Source organism: Sebastes umbrosus, chromosome 21 (assembly GCF_015220745.1).
Source record: "Sebastes umbrosus isolate fSebUmb1 chromosome 21, fSebUmb1.pri, whole genome shotgun sequence".
Taxonomy (NCBI): domain Eukaryota; kingdom Metazoa; phylum Chordata; class Actinopteri; order Perciformes; family Sebastidae; genus Sebastes; species Sebastes umbrosus.
Genome location: NC_051289.1, coordinates 24905059 through 24922638, shown reverse-complemented (window position 1 = coordinate 24922638; position 17580 = coordinate 24905059). Strand labels below are relative to the sequence as shown.

Sequence of the window (17580 nt, the reverse complement as noted above, 5' to 3'; positions counted from 1 at the left end):
TGAAGTTGTGGCCTCAGCTCTGAAGTCCAACCCGTCCCATCTGAGAGAGCTGGACCTGAGTGACAACAACCTGCAGGCTTCAGGAGTGAATCTGCTGTCAGCTGGACTGGAGAGTCCAAACTGTAGACTGGAGACTCTGAGGTCAGTTCACTGACAGTAGCTTATGTAGTTTGTACACACACTCTCTACACACTGGCTCTGCTCCAGATGGCTCTAGAGAGGGACATTCACGCTTTCACGTCGGCCACCGTAGCTCTCCAACATGCTTGGCACACAGGAGAGGCTTCAGTCGGTTGCAATCTCCTTACGTCACCGCTAGATACCGCCAGATCCTACACACTGGACCTTTAACCACAGACCTTATTTCAGATATCTAACTAAAAACACACTCAAACAACCCATTGACTTCAAGACGAGGGAACAGGAAGTAATAAATTGCTAACTCATTTCTGGGTTTTAGGACTCATTCCTATAGCACTCTACCTGAACATGTCTAAAGGTGCAGCACTCTTCAACAAACACATATTGCACCAACTTAAAGGTACATACGTTAGTGATGATTATGAACAACACCATCTAATCAGAGGTTTCTATGGTTCTAAGTTATTCCCACGTTCTTTTTGACAGCAGATCTAACTGTGCTCTGTTTTCATGTCAGCATTGTCTAATTATTTGAAGCAAAAATCAAATAAATATTATGCATCAGAAACATCTTTGCAGGTTCATATTTTGTTCAAGTCTATCTGAATACAATACTCACATGTTCATATGTACATTCAAAGAGTTATTGATGTCTGTCATCATTCTGTCTGTGAAGCAATCCCCGTATAACCTGAGTGTTACGAGATGAGGACTAAATCCACAGTCTTGTTCTGTGTAAAATGACCTGTAAAGGTGATCTTAAACTAATCGGAGGCTTCAGCAGTCTGAGTTAGATGTATTAGGGCTGGGTGACTTGGAATAAATCAAATATCACAATACTTTTGACCAAATATCTCGATGTCGATATTGCGACGATATTGTAGGGTTGACCATTGGTGCTTTTTGATAAATAATCATCAGTAATGTGGATCTCATGACCGTGAAGTGTAAATCACAAATAATAAAACAGCTAGAACAGTCTAAGTTCATAAAATGACTTCACTTTACTGTAATACAGCCTTTAAAACCAGGAAGAGACAACACTTATTCAATATCACGATATTACTAGGGCTGTCAATCGATTAAAATATTTAATCACGATTAATCGTATGATTAATCGCAAATCAATCACACATTTTTAATGTGTTCAAAATGTACCTTATAGGGAGATCTGTCAAGTATTTAATACTCTTATCAACATGGGAGTGGACGAATATGCTGCTTTATGCAAATGTATGTATATATGTATTATTGGAAATCAATTAACACAAACAATGACAGATATTGTCAAGAAACCCTCACAGGTACTGCATTTAGCATAAAAAATATGCTCAGATCATAACATGGCAAACTGCAGCCCAACAGGCAACAACAGCTGTCAGTGTGTCAGTGTGCTGACTTGACTATGACTTGCCCCCAAACTGCATGTGATTATCATAAAGTGGGCATGTTTGTAAAGGGGAGACTCGTGGGTACCCATAGAACCCATTTACATTCACATATCTGGAGGTCAGAGGTCAAGGGACCCCTTTGAAAATGGACATGACAGTTTTTAATCACCAAAATTTAGCGCAAGATTGGAGTGTTATTTAACCTCCTTCATGACAGGCTAGTATGACATGGTTGGTACCGATGGATTCATCAGGTTTTCTAGTTTCCTATGATACCATCTTCATCATCATCATCTTCACTCTAGCTTTAAAACTGAGCCGCTACAACCTCCGGATGATCGATTGTGTTAATGCGCTAAAGAAAATATTGGCGTTAAAAAGATTTTTGCATTAATGCATTATTAAGGCATTAACTTTGACAGCCCTAGATATTACGATATCCACATCTAAGATGATATCTCGTCTCATATCACGATATCGATATAATATGGATATATTGCCCAGCCTTAGTATGTATCCAGTCATGTTGTGTTTGACAGTTTCCTTGTTGAGCTGCAGGAGGATTAGTAACTCAAAGAGGGAATTCGGTATTAAACAGTCTGTAACTTTGATTTATCGGACTCAGACTGCTGAATCTTCATATTAGTTTCAGTTGAACTTCTGAAGTCATTTTTTACAGTGTAGTTGTGTTATGAAAGGGCCACTTCACAGGAGGAATGATTACTGCCACCAATAACTCTTTTAATGTACATATGACATATGGCTGTTGTTTATAGACACACTTGAACAAATGTGGACCTTTCCTGCAAATGACATACACCTACTAAGCTACCAGATACAGTGAGAAGAAGGCCATGTAATAAATGAAGTAATGAAGTCCAACAAGTCTGATTTAATATTGATCCTCTAACTCCAGACTTGACAGAGATCAGCAGCACGTTATTGATGTGTGTTGACATGAATAGGTGTATAAATGTTGTGGTGACATTTGGATGACGTCTGCAGAAGGCTGACATTATGATGATCCACAATAACACAATGACAAAGTCACTCTACTCATTTTAGGGAAAAGATCATTGATTAGGACATAGTAATGTTGAGCTACACATTTAAAACCCGAACACATCTGATTGGATTATAAAGTGATTTTCATCTTCATCATTTCTTCTTTATTCAGATTGAGTGACTGCAGGTTGTCAGAGATCAGCTGTGCTTCTCTGGCCTCAGCTTTGGAGTCCAACCCCTCCCATCTGAGAGAGCTGGATCTGAGTAAAAACGACATGCAGGAGTCAGGAGTGAAGCTGTGTGGTTTTCTGAAGAGTCCATACTGTAGACTGGAGACTCTGAGGTCAGTTCACAGACTCTGTTACGGTTCTAGATCTTATGTTTAATTAACAATTGAACCTAATTTATGTACAAACATAACTTACATCCAAGTTGTTAATGTCCTTTTCTCCATAAAGTTGTTAATGTCCTTTTCTTCATATTTCATGTTTCTTTAACTAAATTTAGTCTGCAGTCACAAAAGATTTGTGTTTCTTAAAGAAACTGTAGAAAATGTCCACTGTTAGTTGTTAAAGCAAATTAATGTTTATCATTGTTGGTAAATGGTCACATCTGGATACAGAAGATCCTCTGAACTAATATTCAGGGTTCCTACGCAGTATGGAATTTGATTTTCGTAACTTCCAGGTCTGGATAAGTATGGAAAAAAGAAAAGAGAATGGAAAGCATTTCTGTTTCCAGACTGTTGCTCCTATTCTGCTTTCTAAGATTCAGAATTTCTAAAAATCAATAGATCACACAAGCAGAGTGTTTTTCACGGTGCTTGGAGCAGCCGGTGCAGCCAAAATGTTTATTTCATTTCATGTCATGGTTTATTTGATACAATTAATACAATGTACATAGACAACTTAAAAACGGCTATCTGATGCAAGTATCATAGTGCTTATAGTGGATGCTAATTTGCAACATCTGTCCCCAGAAGGGCTTTTTGTGAAAATAAGAGATTAAAACAGCTGAGTACAGGAAAAATAAATAAATACAAAGCACACATTTAAAAACTAGACATGAGTACAGGTTTGTTGCTGAATTAAACAGGATTTGGTTGCTCTCTTAAAAGTGGTTAAGTTTGCAGCAAATTTCAAGAGATCAGGTAGGGAGTTCCAAGACTTTGTCCTTTCACAGAAAAAGCTGTCTGAGCAAAAGATGTTTTGCAGAATGGAACTTTACAATTACTATTTGAAGCTGCTCTGGTGGATCTGCTACAGCTCTGTAGTCTCATGGTGTATTTACAGAGAGGCAGAGAAGCAAGTCCGTTCAAACATTTAAACACAAGCTTTACATAATGAAAATCAATAAAGTTTGCAAAACTTAACATCTTGTATTTACTCAAAATGCAGCAATGATGATACCTTATTTGCTTTTTGTCCAAGATTTCCAAAGCCCTGTTGTAAAGACACTATGGATTTTACTACAGACTGGTTGGCCTGGGACCAGGCAGCCAAACCACAGGACAGATGTGAGAATCATTGAATATAGAAACAGCAAGGCACAGTCAAATGTCAAGCAATTTCTTATCATCCTAAAACAGCCTTTATCATTTTACAAATCTTTTTAGCATGACTTTTAAAGGGACTATTTGTAACTTTGTACGCGCATAAATGTAGCGGGTCGTCACACATGCGCGCTCGCATATGCGCGTTCGCGGTCTAGCCGCTGTACCCTCCTCCTCTGCCTGCTCGCCTTCACTCAGACAGCTCAGCTCGCTCCACGTCTAGACGTGAACGCGCGCTCACTCCACACTGCAAAAGAGTTAGTTTAGCTCTGAGAATATCTAGTGAATGTACAGGGGACGTTTGTGCAGAAATAACTGCTGCAGCTCCTCCAGACCAACAGAGGTTTTCCGTGTCTTGTGAAGTGACGGAGCTCTACAGAGATTTACGTTGTCTTCTCGTTACCGACCGGGTGCCGGTGTCTCCTCTGCTCTCTCCGGCTGCGGGCGGAGAGAGCAGGGAGACACGCTGGAGAGCCTCGCTGCCTCAGCCTGCACTTAGGCAGGAAAAGCCAACACTAGGATCAGATCTAAATCATGTTCATGGAGAGACCTTCGTCTGGTCAGCTAACATTACTGCCAAGCAGCTGAAATATAGAGTGATATTGTGCTTTTAGCTGACGTGTGTCACCTCACTGTTTTGAGGGATGCTCGTTCATGTCTATTTAGAGCGAGCAAGCGCGAGCCCGACGCTGACTTTCGTTGACTTCACGGCCACAGGTGTCGCTGTTAACAAGCGTTTCTGAAAGTTACAAATAGTTCCTTTAACATCAAAATAAATGATTATTGTACCTGCGGTCCCAGGGAACCTCCGCGCCGCCGGTGCCGGTACCGCTGCTTTTGCCAGACAACAGCGGAGCACAGCGCTCCAGAGAGCCGGGGAGGACAGAGAACAGGCGGGCGGGCGTCAGCTCCGCGCAAAGCAGTGGAACAAAAACACCGACACATCTCCAACAGTACAATAATAATGCACTTTGCGTGCCTAGTCTACATACAGTAGAGCACAGAGGCCGTTTCAATGCTGACAAGCGCCCGTGTCTGCCTGTTTATTCACTTGAGGGGCTCGGTGATCCTGCGGATCCCAGCTGGACATCAGATGAGTAGGCGGTCCTTAATGTGGCCAGGACACATTCCGTACACACTGCTAAAAGAATGTGGTCATATTTAGCCCGACCACCTCTGAATGTGGTTCTGAAAGATCCGATCTCAATGCGTCCTCAATGCGCCTTGAGTGTGGTCACACCTGTACTTAGAGCTGTCCACTTGTGATCGGATCACTGAGGATGCATGTTAATGTTTAAATGCTCCCCGAAAATGCCTTTAGGTTTTACAGTTGAATCCCAAACTACTTTGGCGTGGTTAACAGTTTGAAAAAATAGGTTCCGTCTTTGTTTAATCAGTGCATGTGCTTGAAGTGTTCTTACGTTAGCGGAGGCTTTCTTTGGTAGCTTACAGCAGGCGCTGTCAGTTGTGTTTTGGCAGGCTGCCTTGGCGTCCACCGCTTTTACTCCAAACACTGGTTTGCAGCATGGTTTGCAGTCACACACCAGTCCGGCCTCCAATACCGCCTCCACACTGAAAGGCGGTGTGGTCGAATCAACGAGCTGGGTCCGGTCGTCTCGGGGATGAACCGTCAGGTCGGCAGCAGGCGATCCAGCCCTCGCACCGGCCACCTGGACCATGCCAATGCCCAATTCCGTTGGCTCGGCAAGCCCCGGTCCTGCCTGTTGATGTCAAGGGTGGTCCGTCACTTCATCAGCAAGTGTACCTGTCAGGCTGCCGGTCTTCAGGACCCCACTGCCATTTAACGTAGTCAGATAGGCAAACTCCGGCCCGGTCCGTTCATCTCGAAGACGGCTTGTCAGCTCAGCAGCGGGCGCCTCTGTCAGCTTACCGGCACCAGCTAGCTCTGATAGCCCTGGCCCGTAGTCGAAGAGCTTTCCTGTGCAAATGCCGTTTTGGCTGTGCAAAAGGCCAGTGGCGTGTGGACCTGGGTTAAGCTATAAGTCACCCGCTAGCAGGACTAGAAGAGAAAAATGTATTGTCACCTGTAAATTGTCCATTTTTTGTGCAGCTGGAGTCCTTTGTTTTGGTGCGCAAAATAGTACGCGCAGATCGAACAGTAGATGGTAAAATGGCCATATCCAACGTAATTCAGATTAAGTTGTCCGGGATAAGACGATACGTTTGTTTATTACGCTGAATCATCGCTGGAGAGATCCTGGGTGACAGAGATCAAGGCATGATTGGTTCAGTGCAAAGTAGGTGAGCAGCAGGTAAAAGCGCTGGTGTTGATTGTTTGATGCGTGCTGCCGTTCTTGGCATCGTTTCTGGCCATCATGCACATTGATTATTTGCTTTTTAGCACCGAAAAGCCTTTGCTGGTTTGTCGTTAAAAAGTTGGCTGAGAGATTTTTAGCTGAAAGTGGGAAATTGACAAATTTGGTAAGAGACACAGCGAGCACAGAGCCCAACTGACCGTGTAGGTGTGCCATCTACTGTACCAACTACTTTACTACTGTGTGAGAGGGCGCGGGCCAGAGTGAGCTTGATGTCGTCGAAAGCAACGCAAGAAGTAGGCTCTGACTGAACGCACACTCCTACAGAGCTCCCTTTACGCCTGTACGTCACAGCCAGGGCTGGCGCCTCCATAGAGGCCAACTAGTCAACTGCCTAGGGCGGCACTTTGTCAGCCAAATGTGGGCCAACTATTCATCATGAGCAACATAACAATTATAATATAATAATAAAAAGTAACCGGTAACTGCAGGCAGACGGCACAGAACAGAACGCTGCCTGTCAGACTGGGATAATCTAATACTTTACATATTGTGGGGGGGTACGAGCGGCCCCTCCTAATTTGGACTGATCCTCGTTTTGGCTGAAATCTAATTGGCTCAGTCATTTACATCATGAACGTGATGAACTGTGACCAGTGCTCCAGCTGGCCGGTCTTGTTTTGATTCAGTGGTGACGTGCTGATACAAAGTGAGGAGGTGTTGTCCACGATAAAGAGTGTTGAAGGTCTTCATCATCATCATCAAATTCTCTTTATACCACAAAGCCGAAGCACTGTAGTCTTGTCACAGTGTCCTCCCAAATGTGGTTTGAAAAGTCTGCTTTTGTCTGTAAAAGTCTGGAATTTTTAAATGTAAAATTTGTAGGAACCCTGAATATTTGTTCTAAATTGATCAAGTTTAGTTAAAGAAGTAGAAATATTTCTCTGGTTTCTGATTGTTTCAACATGTTCCACAAATAATGTCTGATCATTGATATTGATCCTTCAGCACACACACATACAGTAGATGAACACAGAGATCAGCAGCATGTTATTGATGTGTGTTGATATGAATATTTGTATGAATGTTGTGGTGACATCTGGATGATGTCTGTAGAAGGCTGACATTATGATGATCCACAATAACACAATGACAAAGTCACTCTACTCATTTTAGGGAAAAGCTCATTGATTAGGACATAGTAATGTTGAGCTACACATTTAAAACCTGAACACATCTCATTGGATTATAAATTGATTTTTATCTTCATCATTCATTCTTTATTCAGATTGAGGAAATGCTGGTTGTCAAAGATCAGTTGTGCTTCTCTGGCCTCAGCTCTGAAGTCCAACCCCTCCCATCTGAGAGAGCTGGATCTGAGCCTCAACGAGCTGCAGGATTCAGGAGTGAAGCCCCTGTGTGGTTTTCTGAAGAGTCCACACTGTAGACTGGAGACTCTGAGGTCAGTTCACTGACTCTCTGTTACTTTTATAGATCTTATGTTTAATTAACAATTGAACCTAATTTATGTACAAACATAACTTACATCCATAAAGTTGTTAATGTCCTTTTCTTCATATTTTCATGTTTTTTTAACTAAATTTAGTCTGCAGTCACAAAAGACTTCTGTTTCTTAAAGAAACTAGAAAATGTCCACTGTTAGTTGTTAAAGTAAATTAATGTTTATCATTGTTGGTAAATGGTCACATCTGGTTACAGAAGATCCTCTGAACTAATATTGGTTTTAAATTGATCAAGTGTAGTTAAAGAAGTAGAAATATTTCTCTGGTTTCTGATTGTTTCAACATGTTCCACAAATAATGTCTGATCATTGATATTGATCCTTCAGCACACACACATAGATGAACACCGAGATCAGCAGCATGTTATTGATGTGTGTTGACATAAATAGGTGTATGAATGTTGTGGTGACATCTGAATGATGTCTGTAGAAGGCTGACATTATGATGATCCACATAACACAATGACAAAGTCACTCTACTCATTTTAGGGAAAAGCTCATTGATTAAGACATAGTGATGTTGAGCTACACATTTAAAACCTGAACACATCTGATTGGATTGTAAAGTGATTTTTATCTTCATCATTTATTCTTTATTCAGATTGAGGGGCTGCAGGTTGTCAAAGAAAAGCTGTGCTTCTCTGGCTTCAGCTCTGAAGTCCAACCCCTCCCGTCTGAGAGAGCTGGATCTGAGAGACAACAAGCTGCAGGATTCAGGAGTGAAGCTGCTGTCTGATCTTATGAAGAGTCCAAACTGTAGACTGGAGACTCTGAGGTCAGTAGAGGGTCGGAGTCGGTCCATGCTGGTTCCAGCAGTATAGCACTAAAAACTCAACAGTCAATGTGTTACTCCCGTGGGGTATCCCTTCAGCTCCACTGTGTGGGCACCCCAACCAACCAGTAAAGCCTGGTTTATGTTTGCCCTAGTGAAGCCGGCACGAGGTGCGTTCGCCAGAAAATTACGTCATCACGGCTTTCGCGTGGCGGGCGAAAGGCTCAGCAAGTTGTCGTGGGGGTTTGTGGTGCACCTCTGAATTTTTGTAACTATGTGCCGACTGCGCGTGCTGCACCTTTTCATTTTAACATGGGGCATGGGGCTTGGCTAGTCTTTGAGGGAAGACTAGCCAAGCAGCTTCGCCTGTACAGACATCTCTACAACTGTTCACTGAGAGACCACAGGGACAGCCACATGACCACAGGGACAGTCACATGACATAAAATACTTGGAGATAAATATTCAACACACTGGGGAAAGAAGAGGTTTTCTGCTGCAGGCTGTGAAACAATCTGAGAGATCGTTTTGTTAAAGCTAAAAAAGGTCTGATGTAAAGAGTGGCGACCCGAGGGGAAGCACCGAGAGACAGGAAGTAATTTAGACCTGGAGGTCAGCGACAGTAATAATTACGGTACACAAACGCAATATTTGGCGGTACGTACGTCAGTGTTTACTACCGTTGCCAGGCAACATACTTTTCCTCTCCGGTCCCACTCGCTGACTTCTTGCTCATCCAGTTGATATTTTGTTTGTACGCCTCCTGGCGTTTCAGAGCATACTACAACGAACAACGCGCTGAGCGTAAACGCCTCTGTGTATGCTCGTAGCGTGCAAACAAAGCTTAAGAGTTGCTAGTGCAGCAACAAGGATGAGAACCCTCACAGCCAAATTACCAGAGGTACTTATACTGGGATTCAAGGTATTTCTACTGGGAATCGAGCGTTTCTGCACTGTTGGGTGAGACTGCAGAGGAAGCTTCACCTAGCACAAGAAATCAGTGATTTTTCCCACTGAGTGCAGTTTCTCCTCTTTTTCATCTGTAAATGTGTTATTGTTATTGTCACACAGTACATTGTACACAGCACAGCACACAGTGAAATTACCTTCTGCATTTACCCCATCCTAGTATTAGGGGCAGTGGGCAGCTGCTATACAGTGCCTGGGGAGCAGTTTGGGGTTCCGGGGCACCCCGACAGGAACCGGCTACTCTCCGGCTCCTAAGCCGTCGGACTGAGCTACTGCAGCCCCCGCACATCCTATGTTTCTTTTCTTTTCTGCATTCTTTCATTCTTCCACAAACAATAAAAAGCTTAAGTTTATAATGCAAAGCAACATTTTTGAGTCAGTTGCAATGTGAATTTACAGTAGATTGAAAAGTGTAGTTAGTTGTGTACCACCGGCTCCTGTTGGTAATTAGCCGCGAAGGCCGCAGCCTCCTCAGCTGAAGGGAACCTCTTCTTAGCTCCGCTTTCCAGCGTGATCTGCAGGCGAGCTGGAAACAGAAATGCCGGTCTGAGGCATAAGTTGTACAACTTAGCCATGACATCTCGGTACTTTGAACGCTGCTCCAGAACCTCCAGGGTGTAGTCTTTGAAAATCTGAACGGGTGTCCCACGGTACTGGAGGTGGCCTCGCCTCTTACGTGCTTCGCGGACAATTAGGTCCTTGGTTTGGTAACGGTGAAGCCGAATAATTACAGGCCGAGGCCTCGACCCCGTCTGAGGCTTGGCTACAAGCGACCTGTGCGCACGCTCCAACTCGGGAGGAGATTGAAGAACCTGGTTGCCAAGCAATTCAACCAGGAGTTCTGAGAAGAAGTTCGTAGGTCGGGGCCCCTCGATAGACTCCGGGAGACCAACAATGTGGACTATTTCTACGGCTCCGACCTTCCAGGTCTGCGGTCTTAGCAATGAGCTTGGCGTTGCTATCGGCTAGGGCCGTGCACTGCTCCTCCAGCGCTTGGATTCGCTGATCTTGAAGATCAGCAGTCGACTCCAGAGAGTCAATACTTTGACCGTGCTCGATTACCGCAGCCTGGGTGTTGTTCAGCTTCACCTCGAGGGCCGCGAAGACTGTTTTAAAATCAACGGAGATGCTAGCTCTGTGCTCCTCTAGCAGGCCAGCAATGTCCGCCAAGCATGAATTAACGCTACCACACATATTCGGAGCTTCGACATCGCCCTTCCTAGACTTTGCTGATTTTGACATTATGCCAGTACTGCAGGAGCTTAATATAGCAGATACTGATAAAAAAATATGCTATTTAAATCTCAGAGGTTATAGAAAAGTACTGTTTTAAAGTACTCTTTTTTGAATAATTACTAGTTATTGCCTTTATTGTAGGTACAGAACATGATTGTCAGCAGTCAGTTGTAGTCTTTGTGGTGCAGATATGATGATAAGCATTTAATTCTGATAGATTGATGCTAATTCAAAGAACTGACAATTATTCTAAACTTGTTCTATAACTTTTGGGATTGTGTTGATCTCTACAGGACCGACATAGATGAGTCCATCAGAGCTGACGGACACGGTCACAAATGTGAGTATTGAAACAATTTCCCCCATTCATCAAACTATTGTACATTCACATCTGAGCTTAAAATGAGCATGTCCTCATTATACAACAAAACTGTTACTCAATTCCATTTTTGTTCCAGCCGTTAAGATCACGTCTATTTGAAAAATATTCATCAATATTTGATACCTTTTTACTGGTATTGGTATCGACTAGGGTGGAGTCAGGTAAAATGGGACACTTTTTAGTAAATGATTCATAAGACCATCAAATAAGCTATGCATGAGATCTAATGATATTTTTATAAATTGGCAAGGGGCTCGCAAATATTTATTTGTTTAAAAAAATGTGAAAAATTATAATTGTTTTGGAATTATGAGAGTTTCAACATCAGCGTTTCAGTATCAGCAAATTCCCTCTTGAGCTACGACACAATGTTCAGGTAAAATGGGCCAGCTGTTCAGGTAAAATGGGCCAGCTGTCATGTAAAATGAGCCAGCTGTTCATGTAAAATGAGCCAGCTGTTCATGTAAAATGGGCTAGCTGTTCAGGTAAAATGGGCCAGCTGTCATGTAAAATGAGCCAGCTGTTCAGGTAAAATGGGCCAGCTGTCATGTAAAATGAGCCAGCTGTTCATGTAAAATGAGCCAGCTGTTCATGTAAAATGAGCCAGCTGTTCATGTAAAATGGGCTAGCTGTTCAGGTAAAATGGGCCTAATTTAGCTGACATGGTTAAGCTAAAATGGGCTGGTACCTGAAACTACTTTTTTTTTTTTTTTCAACTTTTTATTTGAAAGAACCTGTCAAAACATTGCTCATAACATTTTGCTTTGTTTGTAAGCTAAGTTATAATTGCTTTATCATCCTTATTAGTGATGAGTGACATTATGTTAGGCATCACTTACCATACAATTTCTCTGACATGCTTCATGTAACACTATGCCCTGCCCATATTAGCAACCTCAGACCAATAAAAACTATTGTTATATGTTAACTAGTGTTGTAGCAACAATGTAAGACCAGTTACTGTGATTGGCTGTTTCCCTTTTAGAATGATGAATACAGACTACTGCCGACTGCTGGTGTGGAGAGTTATCTCCTCTCACCAGGAGCATAACGTACGTGCTAACTGACTGTCGGCTGTAGTCTTTGCGGTGTGTTCGAGTGCGACTTGTCGGCCAAAACAAAGGCGACGTGAGGCGACGCAACAGGCGGCCTTCATCACCGCTAATTCTCTGATGTCGGGTCGGTGTGTCCCCAGCTTAAGGAAACAAGTTCTTCATCTATGTAAATAGAACTAGCGGTATACCGACGGATTAATAGAGGGCTCCTTCATGAAACCATCCATCCATTACCTGTGACGGCTTATCCTTAGAGGGCCGCGGCGGGGCTGGACCCCATCCCAGCTGTTACTGGTGGGGAACACCTGGACAGGTTGCCAGTCAATCACAGGACTGACACACACAGACACACACACACAGACGGACAGCCATGCACACTCACATTCACACCTACAGGCAATTTAGAGTCGTCATTTAACCTAACCTACAGAACATGTCTCTGAACTGAGGGAGGAAGCCGGAGAAAACCCACGCCAACACGGGGAGAACATGCACTCACCACAGAGAAGAATTATGAAACCCAAAAATATAAAATATGAATGTCTCCCTTTTGGTTTCTAATTTTTAACACAGAACAACTGATTTACAGAGCAGACATGTTGCTGTACAAAAACATGACGTTTCATTTCAGTTGAATTGCTCTTTAAAGCTGATTGTTGGTTTTTAAACAAAAGTCTTACCCTGGTTATCTCCCAGATCCAAGAATGGAAATTCCTCAGAGGAATGTCCCAGCAGAGGACAGCGTCCCAGCAGAGGACAGCGTCCCAGCAGAGGACAGCGTCCAAGCAGGGGGCAGCGTCCCACCAGAAGACAGCGTCCCAGCAGAGGACAGCATCCCTGCAGAGAAGAGGCTGCATTTGCTTCGAAAGCAGTTAGTAGAGGGAATGTCTGATCCTAATCTGAATAAGCTTCTGGATGAACTCCTTCACTATCACGTTATAAACGATGGTGAAATGCAGTCGATCAGAACAAATGACAGGGAAGAGAAAGCACGACAACTGATCGACACGGTAAAAAGAAAGGGAACTGAAGCCAGCAAAGTTCTGATCGATGCTCTCCCTGAGGTGGATCCATACTTTTCCAGAAAGCTGAACTTAAGCTGAAGCAAAAGAAAGAAACTGTGGAGTGTGATGATGGATGTCTATAATAGCTGGCTGTTTTAGAGACTTATATTACTAATGTTATCTTTGAATGAGAAATTCCATCGTTGAAGCCTGTGTGGACTTTCACTCTGAAGGTGATTCACTGAAGTTTGGGGGAAAAAAGTGAATTATTTTTCAAGCTCTTGTGGTTTGGTTTCAAGATTTTATAATCATTTACTTGGGATAACTACCGATGTGTTGTTGCGATGAAGAGCTGCAATAGAGAGCTTGTGACTTACGGTTGTCGTATGTATGGTCTAATGTCTATCGCCTACTGATTTATTTCAAGGTTATCCATAGGGCCTATGCTGTGCCTTACTGACGTTGTAAAATGTGTCTAGTTACTTTGCATATCTGTACTTTTAGTTCTGTTAATGCTCTAGGGACATTTCTATATGTTTTGGGATTTTCAAAAGGGTCCCTTGACCTCTGACCTCCAGATATGTGAATGTAAATGGGTTGTATGGGTACCCACGAGTCTCCCCTTTACAGACATGCCCACTTTATGATAATCACATGTAGTTTGGGGCAAGTCATAGTCAAGTCAGCACACTGACACACTGACAGTTGTTGTTGCCTGTTGGGCTGCAGTTTGCCATGTTATGATCTGAGCATATTGTTTTATGCTAAATGCAGTACCTGTGAGGGTTTCTGGACAATATCTATCATTGTTTTGTGATGTTCATTGATTTACAATAATAAATATATACATACATTCACATAAAGCAGCATATTTGTCCACTTCCATGTTGATAAGAGTATTAAATACTTGACAAATCTCCCTTTAAGGTACATTTTGAACAGATACAACATGTGTGATTAATTTGCGATTAATCGTGATAATCATGGACAATCATGCAATTAATCGCAATTCAATATTATATTTGATTGCACTAATTTTTAGATAATAAACTATTTTGGTAATTTTATTTTACAAGTCTGTAATTTAGTATTCAATGGAAGTTAGTTCAATATTGTACTTTTAACTTCACTACATTTATTTGACAATATTAGATACCATTTTCTTTACGGATTTAGATTATTAATATATAATTGACTAATAATTATGATGTATTATCATAGTTAAGCTACCCAGCAGTATAGTTGAAATGAGCTCGACCTTTACCAGCTGTAACATTAGTGATGCTTTCACATCAATGCATCTAAATCATTCATTATAATCCAGTGATATATTATATATTATTCTGAATTGGGACATTCTGCATAATGTGTACTTACTTTTGGTACTTGAAGTATATTAATAATAAGTATGTTATTAAGTATACTGAAGTAAAATGTTGAATGCAGGGGTTTTACTTGTAACCAGTATTTTTATACTGTGGTATTAGTACTTTTACTGAAATAAAAGATCTGCGTACTTTCTTCCACTGCTGGTTGGCAGTAATGCAACTTTTTGGATGCCAACCACCATTTAAAACCAAAGAAGAAGAAGAAAATACTGAATAGCTGCTTCATTCCTCAATTATGTAAAAGAAACACCCACAATGACATATTTACATTTTAAAAGGAGCCATTCCTTCAACGTGTGCTGTCGTGTAATGTCTTTTGTTCTTCACTGTACATCGCACATATTGCTTTTATTTTGTATATACTGCGAAGTTTATTTTGAAAGGAAGTAGTCGGATATGATAAACGTCACAACCAAAACCAATCAGGTCAAACCTCACATCTCTTCCTCATCTCCACCACCTTGACGGGTGGTCAAGGGTGGTCATCTCTTCCTCATCTCCACCACCTTAACGGGTGGTGGAGGTGAGGAAGAGATGTGAGGATAGAGGAAACGAGGAAATATGAGGCTTGTTGGAGATGAACTGCGCCTCACCTGGAAAGTAGATAAGATGAGGCGGCAGCGGGGGGGGGGGGGTCGACAAAAGGCTGTGATCAAGGGTAAATCCTAATTCTCTTAATTGCATCCACGTTTCCCTCACTTGCGTCTTTTCCTTGCGTCTTAGTCCCTCCCAACAGGGAAGCATGGAGAGGCGCAAGGAAACCATGCGAGGAGAGAGGAAATCAAGGCCTATTGAAGGAGGCCGGGACACGGGTCTTGGAACGGGGTTCAACTTACTATGCATGTGTTGTACTCCAAAGATATGACGCTTTGATGACGCATGACCCAGCCTCCTTCAATAGGCCTTGGAGGAAACAAAGAAATATAAAGCCTTTCCCATTTCTGAATTTATACTGCTCGATTCCTCTCCTCGATTCCTCTCCTCGACTCCTTCTCCTCGCATCTTAGTCCCGCCCACGGGAGATGCGAGCGGAGGAGGCGAGGAAGAGACACGAGGAGAGAGAAAGAGAGGATGTTTTTAGAGACATGAGACGTCCTTTCCTCTGAAGTGTCACGTGCTTATATTAGCTATTCATTATTAGTGTCTGTAGTTATTGATATTCTGATTGTGAATTCATTATTTAATAACCCAGAATAGTATTGTTGTGTCTTTTGAACACTAGAAATGATTTATTAGGCTGAATGTTTTGGGGAAAATGTAAATGATGTGACTCATATCAGGAATTATCAGCCTCACATGTGACTGAATGGAAATGAGGATAAATGATGTAAAAGGTGTAAAAGACAGACCCTCCTTCTCTCTCTGACTTTATCTGTATCCTTAATAAAAGTTAACGGGGGAAATAATAGAAAAAAATATTTCTAATGAATGAAGAAAGTTGTTTGAGGTCCGTTCGTTGTCAGGTCCTATAAAGCTCTCTCAGTGAAAGACTGCTTCAGTAGGCCAATCGGTGTGTGAAGCAGAGATACTGCAGGTCCTTCTGCTGCTGGAACACTTCACCATCAACATGGTCCATCTGTTATTCACACCTACAATTACCACAGATTTTAACTAGATGGTGAATCAGAAGACAACTAAACTATAAAACGTTTAATCTGTGATCTGTCTTCACTCCGGTATGAAACTCAGTGAGGTTGACATGTATCAGATCAGTCCGATCAGCTGCAGTATCCAATCAATTAATGATATCCATAAGGGGGTGTGTCGGTCAGTAAAAAACTTTTGAAGGATACACTGGAGGTTACACTGGTGTTCATGGCTCCTCCGGCAAGCTTCCTCGCTCCTCGAGATGCGTTTTAGGAATTGGGATGTCGATTCTCCATGTGGGATCTACAAGGAGGATCAACATGGAGGAGCAAGGAGTAGCGACATGGAGGAGTGACATGAATAATCTACATGGAGGAGCGACATGGAGGAGAAATATGGAGGAAAAACATGGAGGAGCAATAATAATAATAATAATAATGATAATAATTTATTAATATAGCACCTTTCAAAAGAAGGTTACAAAGTGCTTTCCAATAAAATCATGATAAAGATAATTAACACCCAGAACTTAAAATCTAAACAAAATAAAATCATATAAATAGTTACAACAGTGCACCATCAGTTAAGAAAAAGCCATAATATAAAAGTAAGTCGAGAGAAGAGATTTAAAGGAAAATACTGAGATCCTCAGGTAGGGAGTTCCACAGCTGAGGGGCCCGGACTGCAAATGCCACAGTTGGTCACCTTTGTTGACAAGTTTGGATTTTGGAACTGTTAGTAGGGCCCTGCCAGAGGATCTCAAGCATTGATCATGCTCACAGGGAATCAGCAAATCACCGATATAGGCAGGAGCCAGACCATTCAAGGCTTTAAAAACAAGCAGTACAATCTTAAAATCAATTCTAAAACTCACAGGTAACCAGTGAGAAGCAGCAAGGATCGGTGTGATGTGGTCACTTCTCTTGCAATAGGTTTGCAATGTTACTCTGTCTAAGCTAACCTGGCTAAAATTAGGTCTAAAGGTCTCATATTATGCTCATTTCCATGTTCATAGATGTATTTTAATGTTGTACTAGAACATTTTTACATGCTGTTATGTTAATAAAACCCTTTATTCTTCTCATACTGTCTGCCATATGTTGTTGTATTCACGTGGAAATATTGAAATTTGAAGATCTCGCATCAGCTACACGATAAAGAAAATGTTTTCAGACCAAAAACGCACTGGTTTGAGAATTGACCCAGACAACAACACAGAAGTCAAACACTCAAGTTAATTTTATTCAGGAGAGGCCAACAACTTTCACTTGTAGCCAATCAATCTGCACAACATATGACC

At 42.1% G+C, this 17580-nt stretch overlaps 1 protein-coding gene across 1 annotated transcript in view; it reads left to right on the top strand.

Moving 5' to 3' along the window:
* LOC119480963 (NACHT, LRR and PYD domains-containing protein 12-like) overlaps positions 1–13953 on the top strand; it is a 97611-nt gene extending 83658 nt beyond the window's left edge. The window contains exons 8-11 of the mRNA XM_037757622.1: positions 7654–7827; positions 8489–8662; positions 11158–11204; positions 12998–13953. Of these exons, the coding sequence (XP_037613550.1) occupies positions 7654–7827; positions 8489–8662; positions 11158–11204; positions 12998–13404 (802 nt within the window). The 3' untranslated portion in view covers positions 13405–13953. The remainder of the gene's footprint in view (positions 1–7653; positions 7828–8488; positions 8663–11157; positions 11205–12997) is intronic.
* Positions 13954–17580: the final 3627 nt, after the last annotated feature.